The sequence below is a fragment of the Narcine bancroftii genome, chromosome 1, assembly GCF_036971445.1.
Source record: "Narcine bancroftii isolate sNarBan1 chromosome 1, sNarBan1.hap1, whole genome shotgun sequence".
Classification (NCBI taxonomy): domain Eukaryota; kingdom Metazoa; phylum Chordata; class Chondrichthyes; order Torpediniformes; family Narcinidae; genus Narcine; species Narcine bancroftii.
Genome location: NC_091469.1, coordinates 485,271,495 through 485,286,003, shown reverse-complemented (window position 1 = coordinate 485,286,003; position 14,509 = coordinate 485,271,495). Strand labels below are relative to the sequence as shown.

Sequence of the window (14,509 nt, the reverse complement as noted above, 5' to 3'; positions counted from 1 at the left end):
AGTGTGACAATAGCAAATACCAGGGGACTTCTGTTTTTGGTGAGTGGAGGAAGGTTTAAAGGAGATGTCAGCAGTGTTTTTTTTACATTGAGATTGGCGGGTGCCTGGAAAGCATTACTGGGGGGTGGTGGTGGAGACTGGTGCAATAGGGACATTCAAAAGACTTAAATTAAGTGGACGAGAAAATTGGGCAGAGGATATGGTAAGTCTGCAGAGAGATATAGATAGATTAAGTAAGTGGGCAAGGGTCTGGTGGGTGGAGTTTATTGTTGGTAAACGTGAAGAGATCCATGTTGGAAGGAAAAATGGAAGATCAGATTGTTATTTAAATGGAAAGCAATTGCAGTGTGCTGTCGCGCAGAAGGAACTCGGGAGGGCTTGTAGATGAAGCGCGAGAGGTTGGCTTGCAGGTGCAGCAGGAAGGCAAATGGGATGTTGGCCTTCATTGGTGGAGGGAGTGCATTTAGGAGCAGGGAGGTTTTGCTGCGACTGTACAAGGTTCTGGTGAGGCTGCACCTGTAGTTCTCTCTCCTTACTTGAGGAAAGATGTACTGGCCTTGGAGGCAGTGGTTCACCAGGTTGATTCCAGAGATGAGGGGGTTGGCCTATGAGGAGAGATTAAGTAGTCTGGAATTCAGAAGAGAGGGGATCTTATAGAAATGTGTAAAATTATGAAGGGCAAAGATAAGATAGAGGCAGGTAAATTGTTTCCATTGGTAGAGGAGACCAGAACTGGGGGAGTTTGTAGGTTCTCCCTGTGTCTGCATGGGTTTTCCGTGGGGGCTCCGGTTTCCTCCCACCATTTGAAACTTCCGGGGGTTGTAAGTTAATTGCATGTAAATTTGACGGCACAGACTCGTGGGCTGAAATGGCCTGTTACTGTGCTGTATGTCTCAATTTAAATTTAAGATTGAGTATCCCAGATGGTATGTTGCCTCCCTAGTGCTGGGGTCTGGGATATCTCAGATCGAGTTCTCAGCGTTGTTGGGAAGGAGGATGAGCAGCCAGATTTCGTGGTCCTTACATGGACCAATGACGTGGGTAGGAAGGGTGAGGAGGTCCTGCAAGGAGAATTCACGGAGTTAGGTGCTAGGTGGAAGGACAGGACCTGCAGGGTTGTGATCTCAGGATTGCTGCCCACGCCACGTGTTAGTGAGGTTAGAAATAGGAGGATTATGCAGCTGAACATGTGACTAAAGATGTGGTGTAGGAGGGAGGGCATCAGGTTCCTGGATCATTGAGCTCCCTTCCAGGGAAGGTGGGACCTGTTCTGATGGGACAGTTTTCTCTCTGAACTGGAGAGAGACTAATATCTGTGCGGGAAGGTTTGCTAATGCTGCTCCGGGTGGGGGGGTTTAAACTAGATTTGCAGGGGGAAGGAAACCAGACGCCAGAGCAGATAGAAGAGTGGAGGAGGGAAAATATGACGTGGAAATTACATGCACTGTTAGAAGTCAATGGGTTGTACGTGGTGGAAATATACTCCTTGCATCTATTTCAATGCAAGGAGTATCTATTTCAATGCAAGGAGTATTATAGGAAAGGCAAGCGAGTTTAGAGCATGGATTGGCATGTGGAATTATGATATTGTGGTTATTCGTGAAACTTGGCTGCAGGAGGGGCAGGACTGGCAGCTCAACGTTCCGGGATTCGGTTGCTTTAGACGTGATAGAACACGGGAATGAATGGGGGAGGAGTGGCATTGCTCGTCAGGGAAAATATCACAGCTATGCTCATGGAGGTCAGACCACAGGGCTTATCTACTGAGGTGATATGGGTAGAACTGAGGAACGGGAAAGGTATGACCACAATCATGGGGTTGTATTATAGACTGCCCAATAGTCAACGAGAAATGAAGGAGCAAATCTATAGAGAGATAACAGACAGTTGCAGGAAACACAAGGTTGTGATAGAAGGGGATTTTAATATTCCACATATTGACTGGGACTTCCAGACTGTAAAAGGGCTGGATGGCTTGGAGTTTGTCTAATGTGTTCAGGAAAGTTTTCTAAATCTGTGTATAGAGGTAACAACTAGAGAGAATGCAATCCTGGATCTCCCATTGTGGAATGAGACAGGACGGGTGACAGAAGTATGTGTTGGGGAACATTTTGGGTTCAGTGATCATAATGCCATTAGTTTCAAATAAATTATGGAGTTCTGCAGGGATCTGTTCTGGGTCCCCTGCTCTTTGTGATTTTAATAAATGACCTGGATGAAGAGGCAGAAAGATGGGTCAGTAAGTTTGTGGATGACATGAAAGTTGGAGGAGACATGGATGGAGCTGAAGGTTGACGAAGGTTACAAGAGGATATAGACAGGATGAAGAGATGGGCAGAAAAGTGGCAGATGGAGTTCAATCCGGATAAATGTGAGGTGATGGATTTGGTCAGGATTAACCAAAGGCTTAATGGTGAGTTACTTAAGAGTGTGGATGAACAGAGGGACCTTGGGGTGCAAATCCAAATGTGGCTTCATTAATGGGGGATTGAATTCAGGAGTAGGGACATCATGTTGCAAATCTACAAATCTCTGGTGAGACCACACTTAAAGTATTGTGCTCAGTTGTGGTCACTTCATTATGGGAAGGATATGGAAGCTTTGGAGAGGGGGCAGAGGAGATTTACTAGGATGTTTCCTGGATTGGAGAATAAGTCTTAAGAGGCAAGGTTAGCAGAGCTGGGACTTTTCTCTTTGGAACATGGAAGGTTGAGAGGAGTCTTGATAGAGGTCTACAAGATTATAAGAGGCATAGATAGGGTGGACAACCAGCACCTGTTTCCCACGGCAGGAATAGCAAACACCAGAGGACATATGTTCAAAATGAAGGGAGGGAAGTTTAAGGAAGACATCAGGGGTAAGGTTTTTACACAGAGAGCTGTGGGTGCCTGGAATGACTTGCCGGGGATGGTGGTGGAGGCTGGAACATGAGGGGCATTTAAGAGGGTTACAGGGTGGGGGGGGGCGGGGGAATTTAGAACTAGTTTTTATAGGAAGTGATGCACTGGTTGGCAAAACATCGAGGGCTGAAGGGCCTGCACTGAGCTGTCTTGTTCTATGTTGCAAGGATAGGTCTGGGCCTCAGGTTGAGATTCTGAATTGGAGAAAGACCAATTTTGAGGAAATGAGAAAAGATCTAGCAATTGAAGATTGGGATAAGTTGTTTTCAGGCAAGGTGTGAAAGGTAAGTGAAGGGAAGACCTTCACAGGTGAAATTTTGAGAGTACAGAGTTTGTATCTTTCTGTCAGGATTAAAGACAAAGTTATAAGGTATAGGGAACCTTGCTTTTTGAGGGATATTGAGGGTCTGGTTTGGAAGAAGAGAAAAGTGTATAACAGGTATAGGCAACAAGGAGCAAATGAGGAACTTGAGGAGTATAAAAAATGCAAGAAAAACATCAAGAAAGAAAGAAATCAGGACAGAAAAAGAATACATGAGGTTGCTTTGTCAGTCAATGTGAAGGAAAAATCCTAAGGGTTTCTACAGGTATATTAAGAGCAAATGGATAGTAAGGGACAAAATTGGTCCCCTTGAAGTTCAAAATGATTGACTTTGTATGGAGCCAAAAGAGTATTCATCAGTATTCACTCAGGAAATGGGAACAGAGTCATGGGAAGTAAGGAAAACAAGCAGTGAGGTCGTGGAACCTATACAGATTAAAGAGGAGGAAGTGCTTGCTGTCTTAAAGCAAATAAGAGTGGATAAATCCCCTGGGCCTGACAGGATATTTCCTCGGGCCTTGAGGGAGGCAAGTGTAGAAATTGTAGGGACTCTGGCAGAAATATTTAAAATGTGAAGTAGTGAACTGGATTTGACAATGGCTTCACGGGAGAGCCCAGCAGAGAGGAGTGGTAGATGATTGCTTCTCAGACTGGAGGCCTGTGACTGACTAGTGTTGTTGCCTCAGGGATCGATGCTGGGACCATTGTGGTCTGTCACCTATATCAGTGATCTGGATGACAATGTGGTAAATTGGATCAGCAAATTTGCAGATGACACTAAGATTGGAGGCGTTGTGGACAGCGAAGGTTTTCAAAGCTGGAAAAATGGGCTAAAAATGTCAGATGGAGTTTAATGCATTTTGGAAAGTCAAACTAAGAGGGGACATACACAGTAAATTTTGGGGCACCAAGGAGTGTAGTAGAACACAGGGATCTGGGAATATGGTCACTGAGAATCTGGGATACATAATTCTCAGAAAGTGGCACCACAGGTGGATAGGGTTGTAAAGAGAGCCTTTGGCACATTAGCCTTCATAAATCAAAATATTGAGTACAGGAGTTGGGATGTTATAGAAAAATTATACAAGGCTTTAGTGAGGCCAAATCTGGAGGACTGTGTGCAATTTTGGACTTTATTCCCTGGAGCATGGAAGAATGAGGGGAGATTTGATAGTGATATTTAAAATTATGAGGGAGACAGACAGAGTAAATGTAGGTAGGCTTTTTCCCACTGAGGGTGGGTGAGATACAAACCAGAGGACATGGGTTAAGGGTGAAAGAGGAAAAGTTTAGGGGAACTTCTTCACACAGAGAGTGGTGGGAGTGTGGAATGAGCTGCCAGCTGAGGTGGTGAATGCGGGCTCAATTTTAACATTTAAGAAGAATTTGTTTAGGTACATGGATGGGAGAGGTATGGAGGGCTATGGACTGGGTTCAGGTCAGTGGGACTGGGCAAAAAAATGGTTCAGCACAGACTAGAAGGGCTGAAGGGGCCTGTTTCTGTGCTGTGATGTTCTACTGTTCTAAACATATTTAAGACAAGGTTGGATAGTCCTTTGCATAGTCGTGGAGTTCAGGGATATGGTGAAAAAGCAGGGAGGTGGAGATGATCTGATCATCAGATCAGCCCTGAAGGGTGGATCAGGCTCAATGGGACAGATGGCCAACTCCCGCTCCTGGTTCTTACGTTCTTATGTTAGAGGGACAAGGATGTGAGAAAAATAGAGGGGGGAAAGGGTTAGATTGTGGTGGAGTAGATTTCACCACAACATCATGGGTTGAAGGGATTGCATTGTGTTGGAACGCTCATGTTCCATAATGAACACATAAGCGGCAGGAAGGGAACAAAATAGGGGGCCTGAGGGGAGAAAAGATCATTTGGGGGAGCTGCCTGGAGTTGACTCTGGCGTCTCTTCCCCTCTCTCAAACACAGGCCCTATTGGTGGCCCAGGACATCAGAGATCGGGAGCGTGGAGGTCGAGCGCAGATCGGGATCATGGACGGAGACCAGGAGGCCCAGCACCCCGAGCTGATGAAGATCATGACGGCCATCTTGGGGGAACGCAAGGGCGAGTTGAGGGAGGCCACGTCCGACCAGAAGGCCGACCAGCTCCAGAAGTCCAACATCCGGCTATACCAGTAGGTTTTCCCACTATCTGACCCGAGGGGCCTGTTCGTGGGTATTCAACTCCCCACCTCTCACTGTCCCTGAGAAGGTGGCGGTGAGTTAGGAGTTGGGACACCCACAGTGATGTCAGGGAGCCAGTTCCAGGGTTAGGACCCAGTGATGGCGGAGGAATGGTGATGTATTTCGAGAAGAATGTTCTTAAATGTTGTGGGTGTCAAGTTTATTGTCATCTGATTGCCAAAGAAAAAGCGAACTCCGATCCTCGGTGCAAAACACGCAGACGCACAACCCGATATAACGCACACACAGACAAACAATACATACCCAGGGCAAGCACTCATATATACAAATAAATGAGTCTGGGAGGGTCAGAGGGTCATTCTCACTGCCTGCAGGAAGAAGCTGTTCCTCAGCCTGGTGGTTCTGGCTCTGATCCTCCTGTAACAAAATCGAGCCCACATTCAACTGGCAGCTCGATCCACACTCCCACCGCTCTCTGAGTAAAGTTCCCCCTAAACATCTCACCTTTCACCTTTAACCCATGTCCTCTAGTACTTGTTTAGCCCAGCCTGTGTGGGAAAAGCGGACCTACATTTACTCTGTCTGTCCCCCTCATAATTTAAATACCTCCATCAAATCTCCCCTCATTCTCCTAGGCTCCAGTGAATAAAGTCCTAACCTGTTGAACCTTTCCCTGTAACTCAGTTCCTGAAGTCCCGGCAACATCCTAGTAAATCTTCTCTGCACTCTTTCTATCTTATTAATATCTTTCCTGCACATAATACTCCAAATTTGCCCTCACCAATCTCACCATAAAATCTCATAACATACTTTGATTTATGAAGGCTAATGTGCCAAAAGCTCTCTACAACCCTGTCCACCTGTGACACCACTTTCAGGGAATTATGTATCTGTATTCCCAGATCCCTCTGTTCTACCGCACTCCTCAGTGCTCGACCACTCATTGTGTACCTCCTTTCTTGGTTTGTCTTTCCAAAATGCAACACCTCACTCCTGTCTGCATTAAATTCCATCTGCCATTTTTGCACCCATTTTCTAAGCTGGTCCAGATCCCTCTGGAAGTTTTGAAAATCTTCTCCCCTGTCCACAACGCCTCCAATCTTAGTGACATCAGCAAACTTGCTGATCCAATTTACCACATTATAATCCCGATCGTTGCCAGAAGTGACAAGCAACAGTGGACCCAGCGCTGATCCCTGAGGCCCACTACTAATCAGAGACCTCCGGTCAGAAAGGCAATCCTGAGGTGTGATGGGAGGTGAGAGGAGAGGGTGCCCGGTGTGATGGGAGGAGACAATGTTCGGTTGTGGTAGGTCCTGATATTCTGGCCCTGTGAGGGTGCAGATTGTTCATTCCATCCCGCCAGAGATAACGAGGCATTGACCAGTTATATTGCAGGGAATGTCGTCACCCAATTTTGCACAGTCATAGCCCGCCGAGGGCAGTCACTGGCCCATCTCTTTGTTCATGGCTGAGTGATACTTCGTTCAACTGACTGCAGGCAGAGGGCTTCACCGGTGGGGCTGGTAGATCCACACACATCCACACACACACCCACACAGCCATTCACCAGACGCAGGGAGCTTCGATTGACGTCATACTCCCACGCTGCAGAGTTTGAAGTGAAGTGCTGCCAGATGTTCTGCCTGCAATAGTGGGTGGAAGGCACCCATGGGTGGGGAAATGCCTGGTCTACCCATGGGTCAAAGGTTAGATCTCCACAACTGAAGGTGTCCTGCCAATAATCATATCCAATATATCTAACTCTATGTTATATCTGCATTTTATATTACATATTTATGCATAAATATATGTGCATTTTGATACATTTTTATACACATCCACAGACCAACACAAACCCACACACACACATCCACACACACCCACCCACACACATGCACACACACATCCTCACACACGCGCACACACATCCACACACACATGCACACCCACACCTGCACACATACCCACCCACACTCATGCGCAAACACACCCTCACACACACTTTCACACACACACCCACGCACACACCCACGCACACACCCTCACACAACCACACACACACACAGACTCACAGACACCCACACGTACACCATCTGGTTGTACATCTAGTCAGATGATAATAACTTCAAACGAGCATTGTTTAATTGGGCTCATGAAGTCACACTGTCCAGGCCCTTCGGCCCTCATAGTTCATGCCGACCATCCACCACCATCTACACCAATCCCACTTGTTTAACCTCCCCACATTCCCGGTGACCTCATCTAGTTTCTGCCCCTCACCCCCACACACTGCGGGTGGGAAGGATTTGATATTGGCTAATTAGCCCAGTGTTCTCCAACCAGATGGCATTAAATCCGACCTCCAGTTTCTGATAACTTCTCTACACCCCTCTCTTTCCTGATCCCTCTGTCTCCTTTCCTCCATCTCCCCAGTCCCTTCCCTTCATCTATCACAGAGCTATCCTCTCCCCCAATCCTTCTCAGCATTTTTCTCTTCTATTACCCATTAGCCTGAGCTCCCTCCTCCCTCCACCCTCCCCCCCTCTCCCCACCCTCCTTTTTATTCAGATCCCCGACCCGAAACGTTGGTTACCCTTCAGTTCCTGTGGACATTGCGTGACCTGCTGAGTTTCGTTTGTGTAATTCATCTGACCCCAGCATCTGCAGACTTCCTTTTTATCCCACTGCCCTACACATCCTTGAGATATGGGATCGCCTGATGAGCTGGGGCGGTCACAGGGAGAATGTGCAAACTCCAAATGGACAGCGCTGGATCGAACACGGATCTCTGAGACAATGGCTCTCTCCCCAGATTTGAGGGGATCATGAGCGCAAGTTAAAAATAAACATGGAAGGAGAGGATCTTCTGTGAACCCACAGAATGCAGGATCTCTCCCTCCTGACCTGGTTTAACCTGAACCCTCTCCCCTTTGCAGTGTTTCCGAAGCCACGGGCAGTCTGATGGTGCAGGAAGTGGCTACAAGACCTTTGACCCAGGACTTGCTGAATCACCAGGTGAGAATCTGTCCCAGTGGTCTGGGGATCCTAGCGGGAATGGGCAGTGACTGATAAGAAGAATCCATTGGGATGGCCTCCAGCCAACTGTCCACAATCCTGGATCCCATGTGGCCATTCTTCATCCCAATCCAAGACCTCATGTGACCATTCCCAATTCTGATCTCCAGCCATCTGTTCCCAATCCTGGATCCCATGTGGCCATTCTTCATTCCAAACCAGGACCATTCCCAATTCTGATATCCAGCCAACCATCCTCAATCCTGGATCCCATGTGACCATTCCCAATTCTGATCTCCAGCCATCTGTTCCCAATCCTGGATCCCATGTGGCCATTCTTCATTCCAAACCAGGACCATTCCCAATTCTGATATCCAGCCAACCGTCCTCAATCCTGGATCCCATGTGACCATTCCCAATTCTGATCTCCAGCCAACTGTTCCCAATCCTTGATCCCATGTGGCCATTCTTCATTCCAATCCTGGACCTCATGTGACCATTCTGATCTCCAATAAACCATTCTCAATTCTGGATCCCACATGACCATTCTTCATCCCAATCCTGGATATCACGACCACCACACTGATTCTAGTCTCCAGGCAACCATTTGTAGTCCTGTATCCCATATGATCATTTCAAATCAAGGATCCCATGTAATCATTCCCAATTGCAGTCTCCAGCCAACCATTCCCAATCCTAGATCTTGCATATCCATTCCCAGTCCTGGATCCCATGTGACTATTTCCAATCCTGGTTTCCAGTCAACCATTCCCAATCCTGGATCCCGCATGACCATTCCCAATCCTCGATCTCACATGACCATTTCTTACCCCAGTCCTGGATGCCATGACTACCACTGATTCCAGTCTCCAGCCAACCATTCCCAACTCTGCATCCTGCATGACCATTCCAAATCCTGTTCTCCATCAGTCATTCCTAATCCTGGATCTTGCATGACCATTCCTTACCCCAATCCTGGATGTCATGACTACCACTGGTTCCAGTCTCCAGCCAACCATTCCCAATCCTGGATCCTACATGACCATTTCCAATCCTGGATCCCACAAGACCATTCCATATCCCAGTCCTGGATACCCCTACTGATGCTGGTGTTGGTATCCCTCCACAGGACTGCTATATCTTGGACCAGGGTGGAGTCACCATCTTTGTGTGGAAGGGGAAAGAAGCCAGTAAGGAGGAGAAGCAAGCTGCGATGAACAGGGGCTTGGTGAGTCCTCCAGACAAACGCTCTGACCACAAGGGATGGCACTAGCTCCACACCTCTCTGCACTGCAGCCCAGAAACTGAGATGCAATGAAATATTACTGCACAGTACAGGCCCTTCAGCCCACAAAGTTGTGCCGAGCTATGGATACCTACTCCACAACAATATAACCCTTTCCTCCTTCACACTCATAACCTTCTATCTTTTTCATCCACATGCCTAAGAGCCTTCTAAATGTCCCTATTGTACCAGCCCCCACCACCACCCCCCGGCAATGCATTATAAGCGCCCACCACTCTCAATGTGAAAAAAACTTACCCTTGACATCTCCTCTCAACTTTCCTCCCCTCACCTTAAATAGATCTCCTTAGGTATTTGCTATTGTCACCCTGGGAAAAAGATGCTATCATAATCTTATATGCAGTAACTCCTGATATCCGGCACCCACAGGGATTGGTAGGTGCCGGATAACTGTATTTTACGGTTGCTTGAGACTTACTCTTGCAATGCCTGTATTAAGAATAAACAGCTTAAAAGACAAAAATACTACTCTGTACTTACATTGAACAAACTTCACTTGCATGAATATATAAAGCATTTTACTTTATTTTCAGTCACATTCTTTGAAAACATTTAACTGTCGCTGCATCTGCAGATTCCTCCCCTTCCACAGAGCCAGCTCTGAAGGATGAGCGATAACATTATAGATAAACTTGGCCTTCCCCAAGTTTACAGATAAAGCCTCTGACCAGGGTGATTCTAACTAAGCAGGGATAAGGAGACACTTTAAGAGACTCACGCCAACGGCGAGCAGCATCAACCAGCTCTTCATCCCGGGCAACACCATTTCTGTTTTATACAACTTTATTCAAACAGCTGCCACAAGCAAAGGTCGACCAAGGCCCTCGGCTGGCTGAATATTTGCTCCCATCTTCACCAAAGGTTTATGTTTACTTCAGAGAACATTTGCTATTTTAAATTTATGCATTTTTTTTCCTATTATTTTATTTTTATATATTTTAATTTTTAAAATATTTTTTCCTTGATTTTTATTTGCCGGTTGCTTGAATTTCGGATACCAGGGGTTTTACTGGACCTCTATTAAGCCACGAACAGAGGCTGTACAGTTGGGTCTGTGTTCCTTTGAATTGAGCAGATTGAGAGGGTGACCTTATTTACATATTAACAGCCCTGAGTGATCGTGAGATGGACGTTGGGATGTTTCAACCCCGTAGAGTCGTGCACACAGCTGCAGAATAAGGGGTCGGTCACTTATAATTAGCCCCTTTTCTACTGGCACCTTGTCCCAGGAGTTAACGGGGAATTAATCAGTTAAAGATCCAGCAGAAAAGGAAATGAGCCAAGCATGATGTCAAATCAGGCCGGAGATTGATGGCCTCTACCCTGACTTGTATCCCCGGCGTCAGCTGATCAAACCAGGGGTAAAAGGACAACTTCCATCCATTCCATTCTGTTCAAAGGTAGAACTCTCTGATGCCAGGGGATGAGATGTGTTCGGTGGGAAAGCAGTCAGTGGCCTGGCTGAAGGTGGCCTAGTGGAAACGGCCTCCTATCCCGGGACAATTAACTGGGATGGCCGTGGAGAAAGGGCAACTACTGAAGATGCGTAGAAACCTCTTCGCTGGAATTTCTGGCATTCCCCGCCCTTGTGGATGCAGAGACTGAATCGTTAGATAGATTTGATAAATATTTGTAAGATCAAGGAAGAGGAACTGGCTGGCATAGATCGGAATGGAACCTGTTAGGTCTGCTTTGTTCGAGAATGAGTGAGTCAGACACCAGACTGAGTTGAAATCAAGGTTCTTTATTACCGGATTGTAACACTTGCAACTAACAGTGTTAGTTGGAGAAGGCGCATTCTAACGATATCAGCAAGTGGTGTTTTTTTTATACCCCAGGACACGCACTTAGTAAATTATCATACCATTACATTGTCCAATGAATAAGCTGTTGCTACCCTTCTCTGTTAGTCTGCTGCACATCATCTTGTTATTGCCACACTTATCTTGAGCATACAAGGTCACACCTGCATCCTGTTACTCCTTAGTACTGGGTGACTCCTTCTCCGCTCCCAACTCATGATGTTTTTACCTTAAAATCCCTCCTCTGTCCCCTTTAGAGGACAATCTTGCCCTGACTATGCTACCACCGCGTTACATTAGTTCGCCTTTTATTGCCAAGCTCTATACGGGTTCTGTTCACGGGGTTTTTCGACTGGTGGGTGAGGGCTCCCCCCAACCCTCTTTAGCGTATACCCCCCATCCTTTTCCCCGATCCCATTGCCTGTTTACAAGTTTCCTCCCCGTTTTCCCCCAAGCAAATAACTGGCTATCCCTTCTAAGCATTTGTAATTAGTTAAGATAAAAGTTAACATTTGTGCTACAATCTATTTTATAATCCCTCCTCCCCGTCACATTCTCCATCAGACTCCGGATCGATCTCAGCATTTTTTGACACCTCCTGTGACGTGAGATAGTCTCGCTCCGTAGCTTGTAGAGCTTGATATTTCGGAGGCAGATCATCGCGGTTGGCAAAGGCTCTCTCAATGGTCCTCATGACCAGCGTTCGAATGCATGGAATACAACAACAGCCACAAGTGATAAAAATGGATACAGAAATGAACAATCCTAGGAAAAGTTGTCCCAACATTGTGCCCCATTTCCCAAACACTCCATGTAACCAGGACAAAACAGGGTTAGAGACTCCAGATTGGGCTTTTAATTCCTTCGCCAATGCCTTAAGTTTTGTCAGCCCCTTAATGAGTGACCCATCTGGCCCTGTGTTATTCGAGATAGAAGTGTAGCATAGATCGAAATGGAAGGTGCTATCCTTGTCTTTATCTATCTTCAGAATAACTTTGGCCCCGCATGGATCCGAACTACTCTGTTGGCTTGTTTGGCAACCCATCAACAGGAATGCCCATAGGGCCCTCGGCATTGTCCACATGAGTCTCATCATATTTTCCAATACTCGCTACTTGTTGTTTTGCCTTGGAGCAAAAGGCAAAATGATGCCAATTATTATCCCCTGGTTTGTCAATTCTTACCGATCTATCTGTCACGGCGGTAACAGTGTATGGTCCAGTCCATCTAATTTCAGTCCAATGTACCTTCCCTGGTTTACGGATATACACCAGGTCTCCCTCCTTCACTGGAACTCCTTCAGTGTCCGGGTTCTCCTTATTTGCATTCGCCACCTGTTGTGAAACTAAAGCAACCCTATTACCCAGCATCTGCATATAATGGTCCAGTTCCACTTCCCTTTCTTCCCAATTCTTTACCCAGGCTGGATCAGTCTTTGGACCGGGCATGGGTCGACCCGTTAGAATCTCGTGTGGTGACAGGAAGGTATCTTTGGTCTTCTCTTGTTGCATAGACATCAGTACTAATGGCAATGTCTCGACCCAATTCAACCTGGTCCCACCCAAAACCTTTCCTAATTTGGATTTTTATCGTCCTGTTTGCCCTTTCTACTTGCCCCTGGCTCTCAGACCTATAGACACTACCGAAACGGTGTTTGATCCCTAAGTATTCTTCAACCTGTCGGATCAGCTCATTCTTAAAGTGGGACCCATTATTAGAGCATATTCTGCTGGGGACCCCGTAGCGGGGTATCAACTCTCGCATCAACCAGCCTATTACACTATCCGCATCCTCCCTCTTCATTGGGACAGCCTCCACCCACCGTGAGAACCTATCTACCGCCACTAAGAGATATCGGTATCCTTCCTTTGTCCTAAGGTCAGTACCCATATCTGTATAGTCAATATAGATCTCTTTCCATGGGGCTGTCGGTACTGGAAATTGTAAAAGCGGGTGGGGTAAGGTGATCCTTTGGTTATGCCCATTGCAGATAGTACTTTCAGCTCTAAAGTTGTCAATGTGCTCACGTAAGTGGGGATTCCACCAATGTTGTTTAAGCGTATTATAGGTTTTGGTGGCGCTAATGTGAGTCGGCCCATGTGCTTCTTCAAATAATAGCGGAAGTAATTGGCGGGGGGCAACTATCGTACCTATCGGGGAGCGCCAGAGATGTACTGTCCAATTGTCATAGATGATCTCCTGTCGTGTAGCACTGCGTTTCATCCATTCCTCTTTCTCACTTGGGCTAGCTTTTTCCTGTATTTCTATCAGGTGTTCAATATTTGGTGGGGTCCCTATCCCTCCTTCTCCTTTTGGTCACTCAACTTACTACTATTTTCTCTTCTCTCTAATTCCTCTTTTTTGCCATGGGACCTCAGAATCATCCCCTGTATAGGTTCTTGATATCCAGTAACCTGTTTGGCTGCTCTGTCAGCCGCCGTGTTTCCTTTCCCTTCCTTTGTGTTTTGTAGGGAATGGCATGCCACCTTAAATAGGCTTAGAGCCCGGGGAAGCATGACTGCCCTGACAAGTCTCCGTAAAACCAGATCATGTCGGAGAGATTTATTGTCAGAGTACATACATGACATCACATACATCCAGAGACTGTGAGAGAGAGCGAGAGAGAGAGAGAGAGAGAGAGAGAGCATAGCGAGAGAAAGAGATAGAGAGGCAGATACACAGAGCATGAGAGATAGAGAGAGAAAATGCCTTGCCATGGCCCCACTGGGAGAAAAGTCTTCGGATTAATACTTCCGTTTCATGGTTACACCTTTAAAAGGTTCTCATCCTGTGATCACTGGTCTGGATCAGATTGGGTCTCCCACCACTGGGAACTACCACTCCTTCCTTCCTTCCCATCTCGAGTGAGCTACACGTCAGCCCACAACGTCTGCCCTGATCCCACAATGGTGGGGGTGCAGGAAAGAGGGAGGGAGAGAGGATAAAACAGGATCCCATTTGATGCGGAGCTGGAATTGTGGGCACAAAATTAAAACCAAATTGTATTTCTCT

General features: G+C 46.6%; 1 protein-coding gene across 3 annotated transcripts in view; it reads left to right on the top strand.

The window, feature by feature from the left end:
- The window catches only part of vill (villin-like), a 112,106-nt gene that overhangs the window by 42,223 nt on the left and 55,374 nt on the right, over positions 1 to 14,509 (top strand). For all 3 annotated transcript variants that reach the window (XM_069914940.1, XM_069914939.1, XM_069914941.1), the window contains exons 7-9: positions 5,156 to 5,361; positions 8,311 to 8,389; positions 9,519 to 9,617. In XM_069914940.1, the coding sequence (XP_069771041.1) occupies positions 5,156 to 5,361; positions 8,311 to 8,389; positions 9,519 to 9,617 (384 nt within the window). The remainder of the gene's footprint in view (positions 1 to 5,155; positions 5,362 to 8,310; positions 8,390 to 9,518; positions 9,618 to 14,509) is intronic.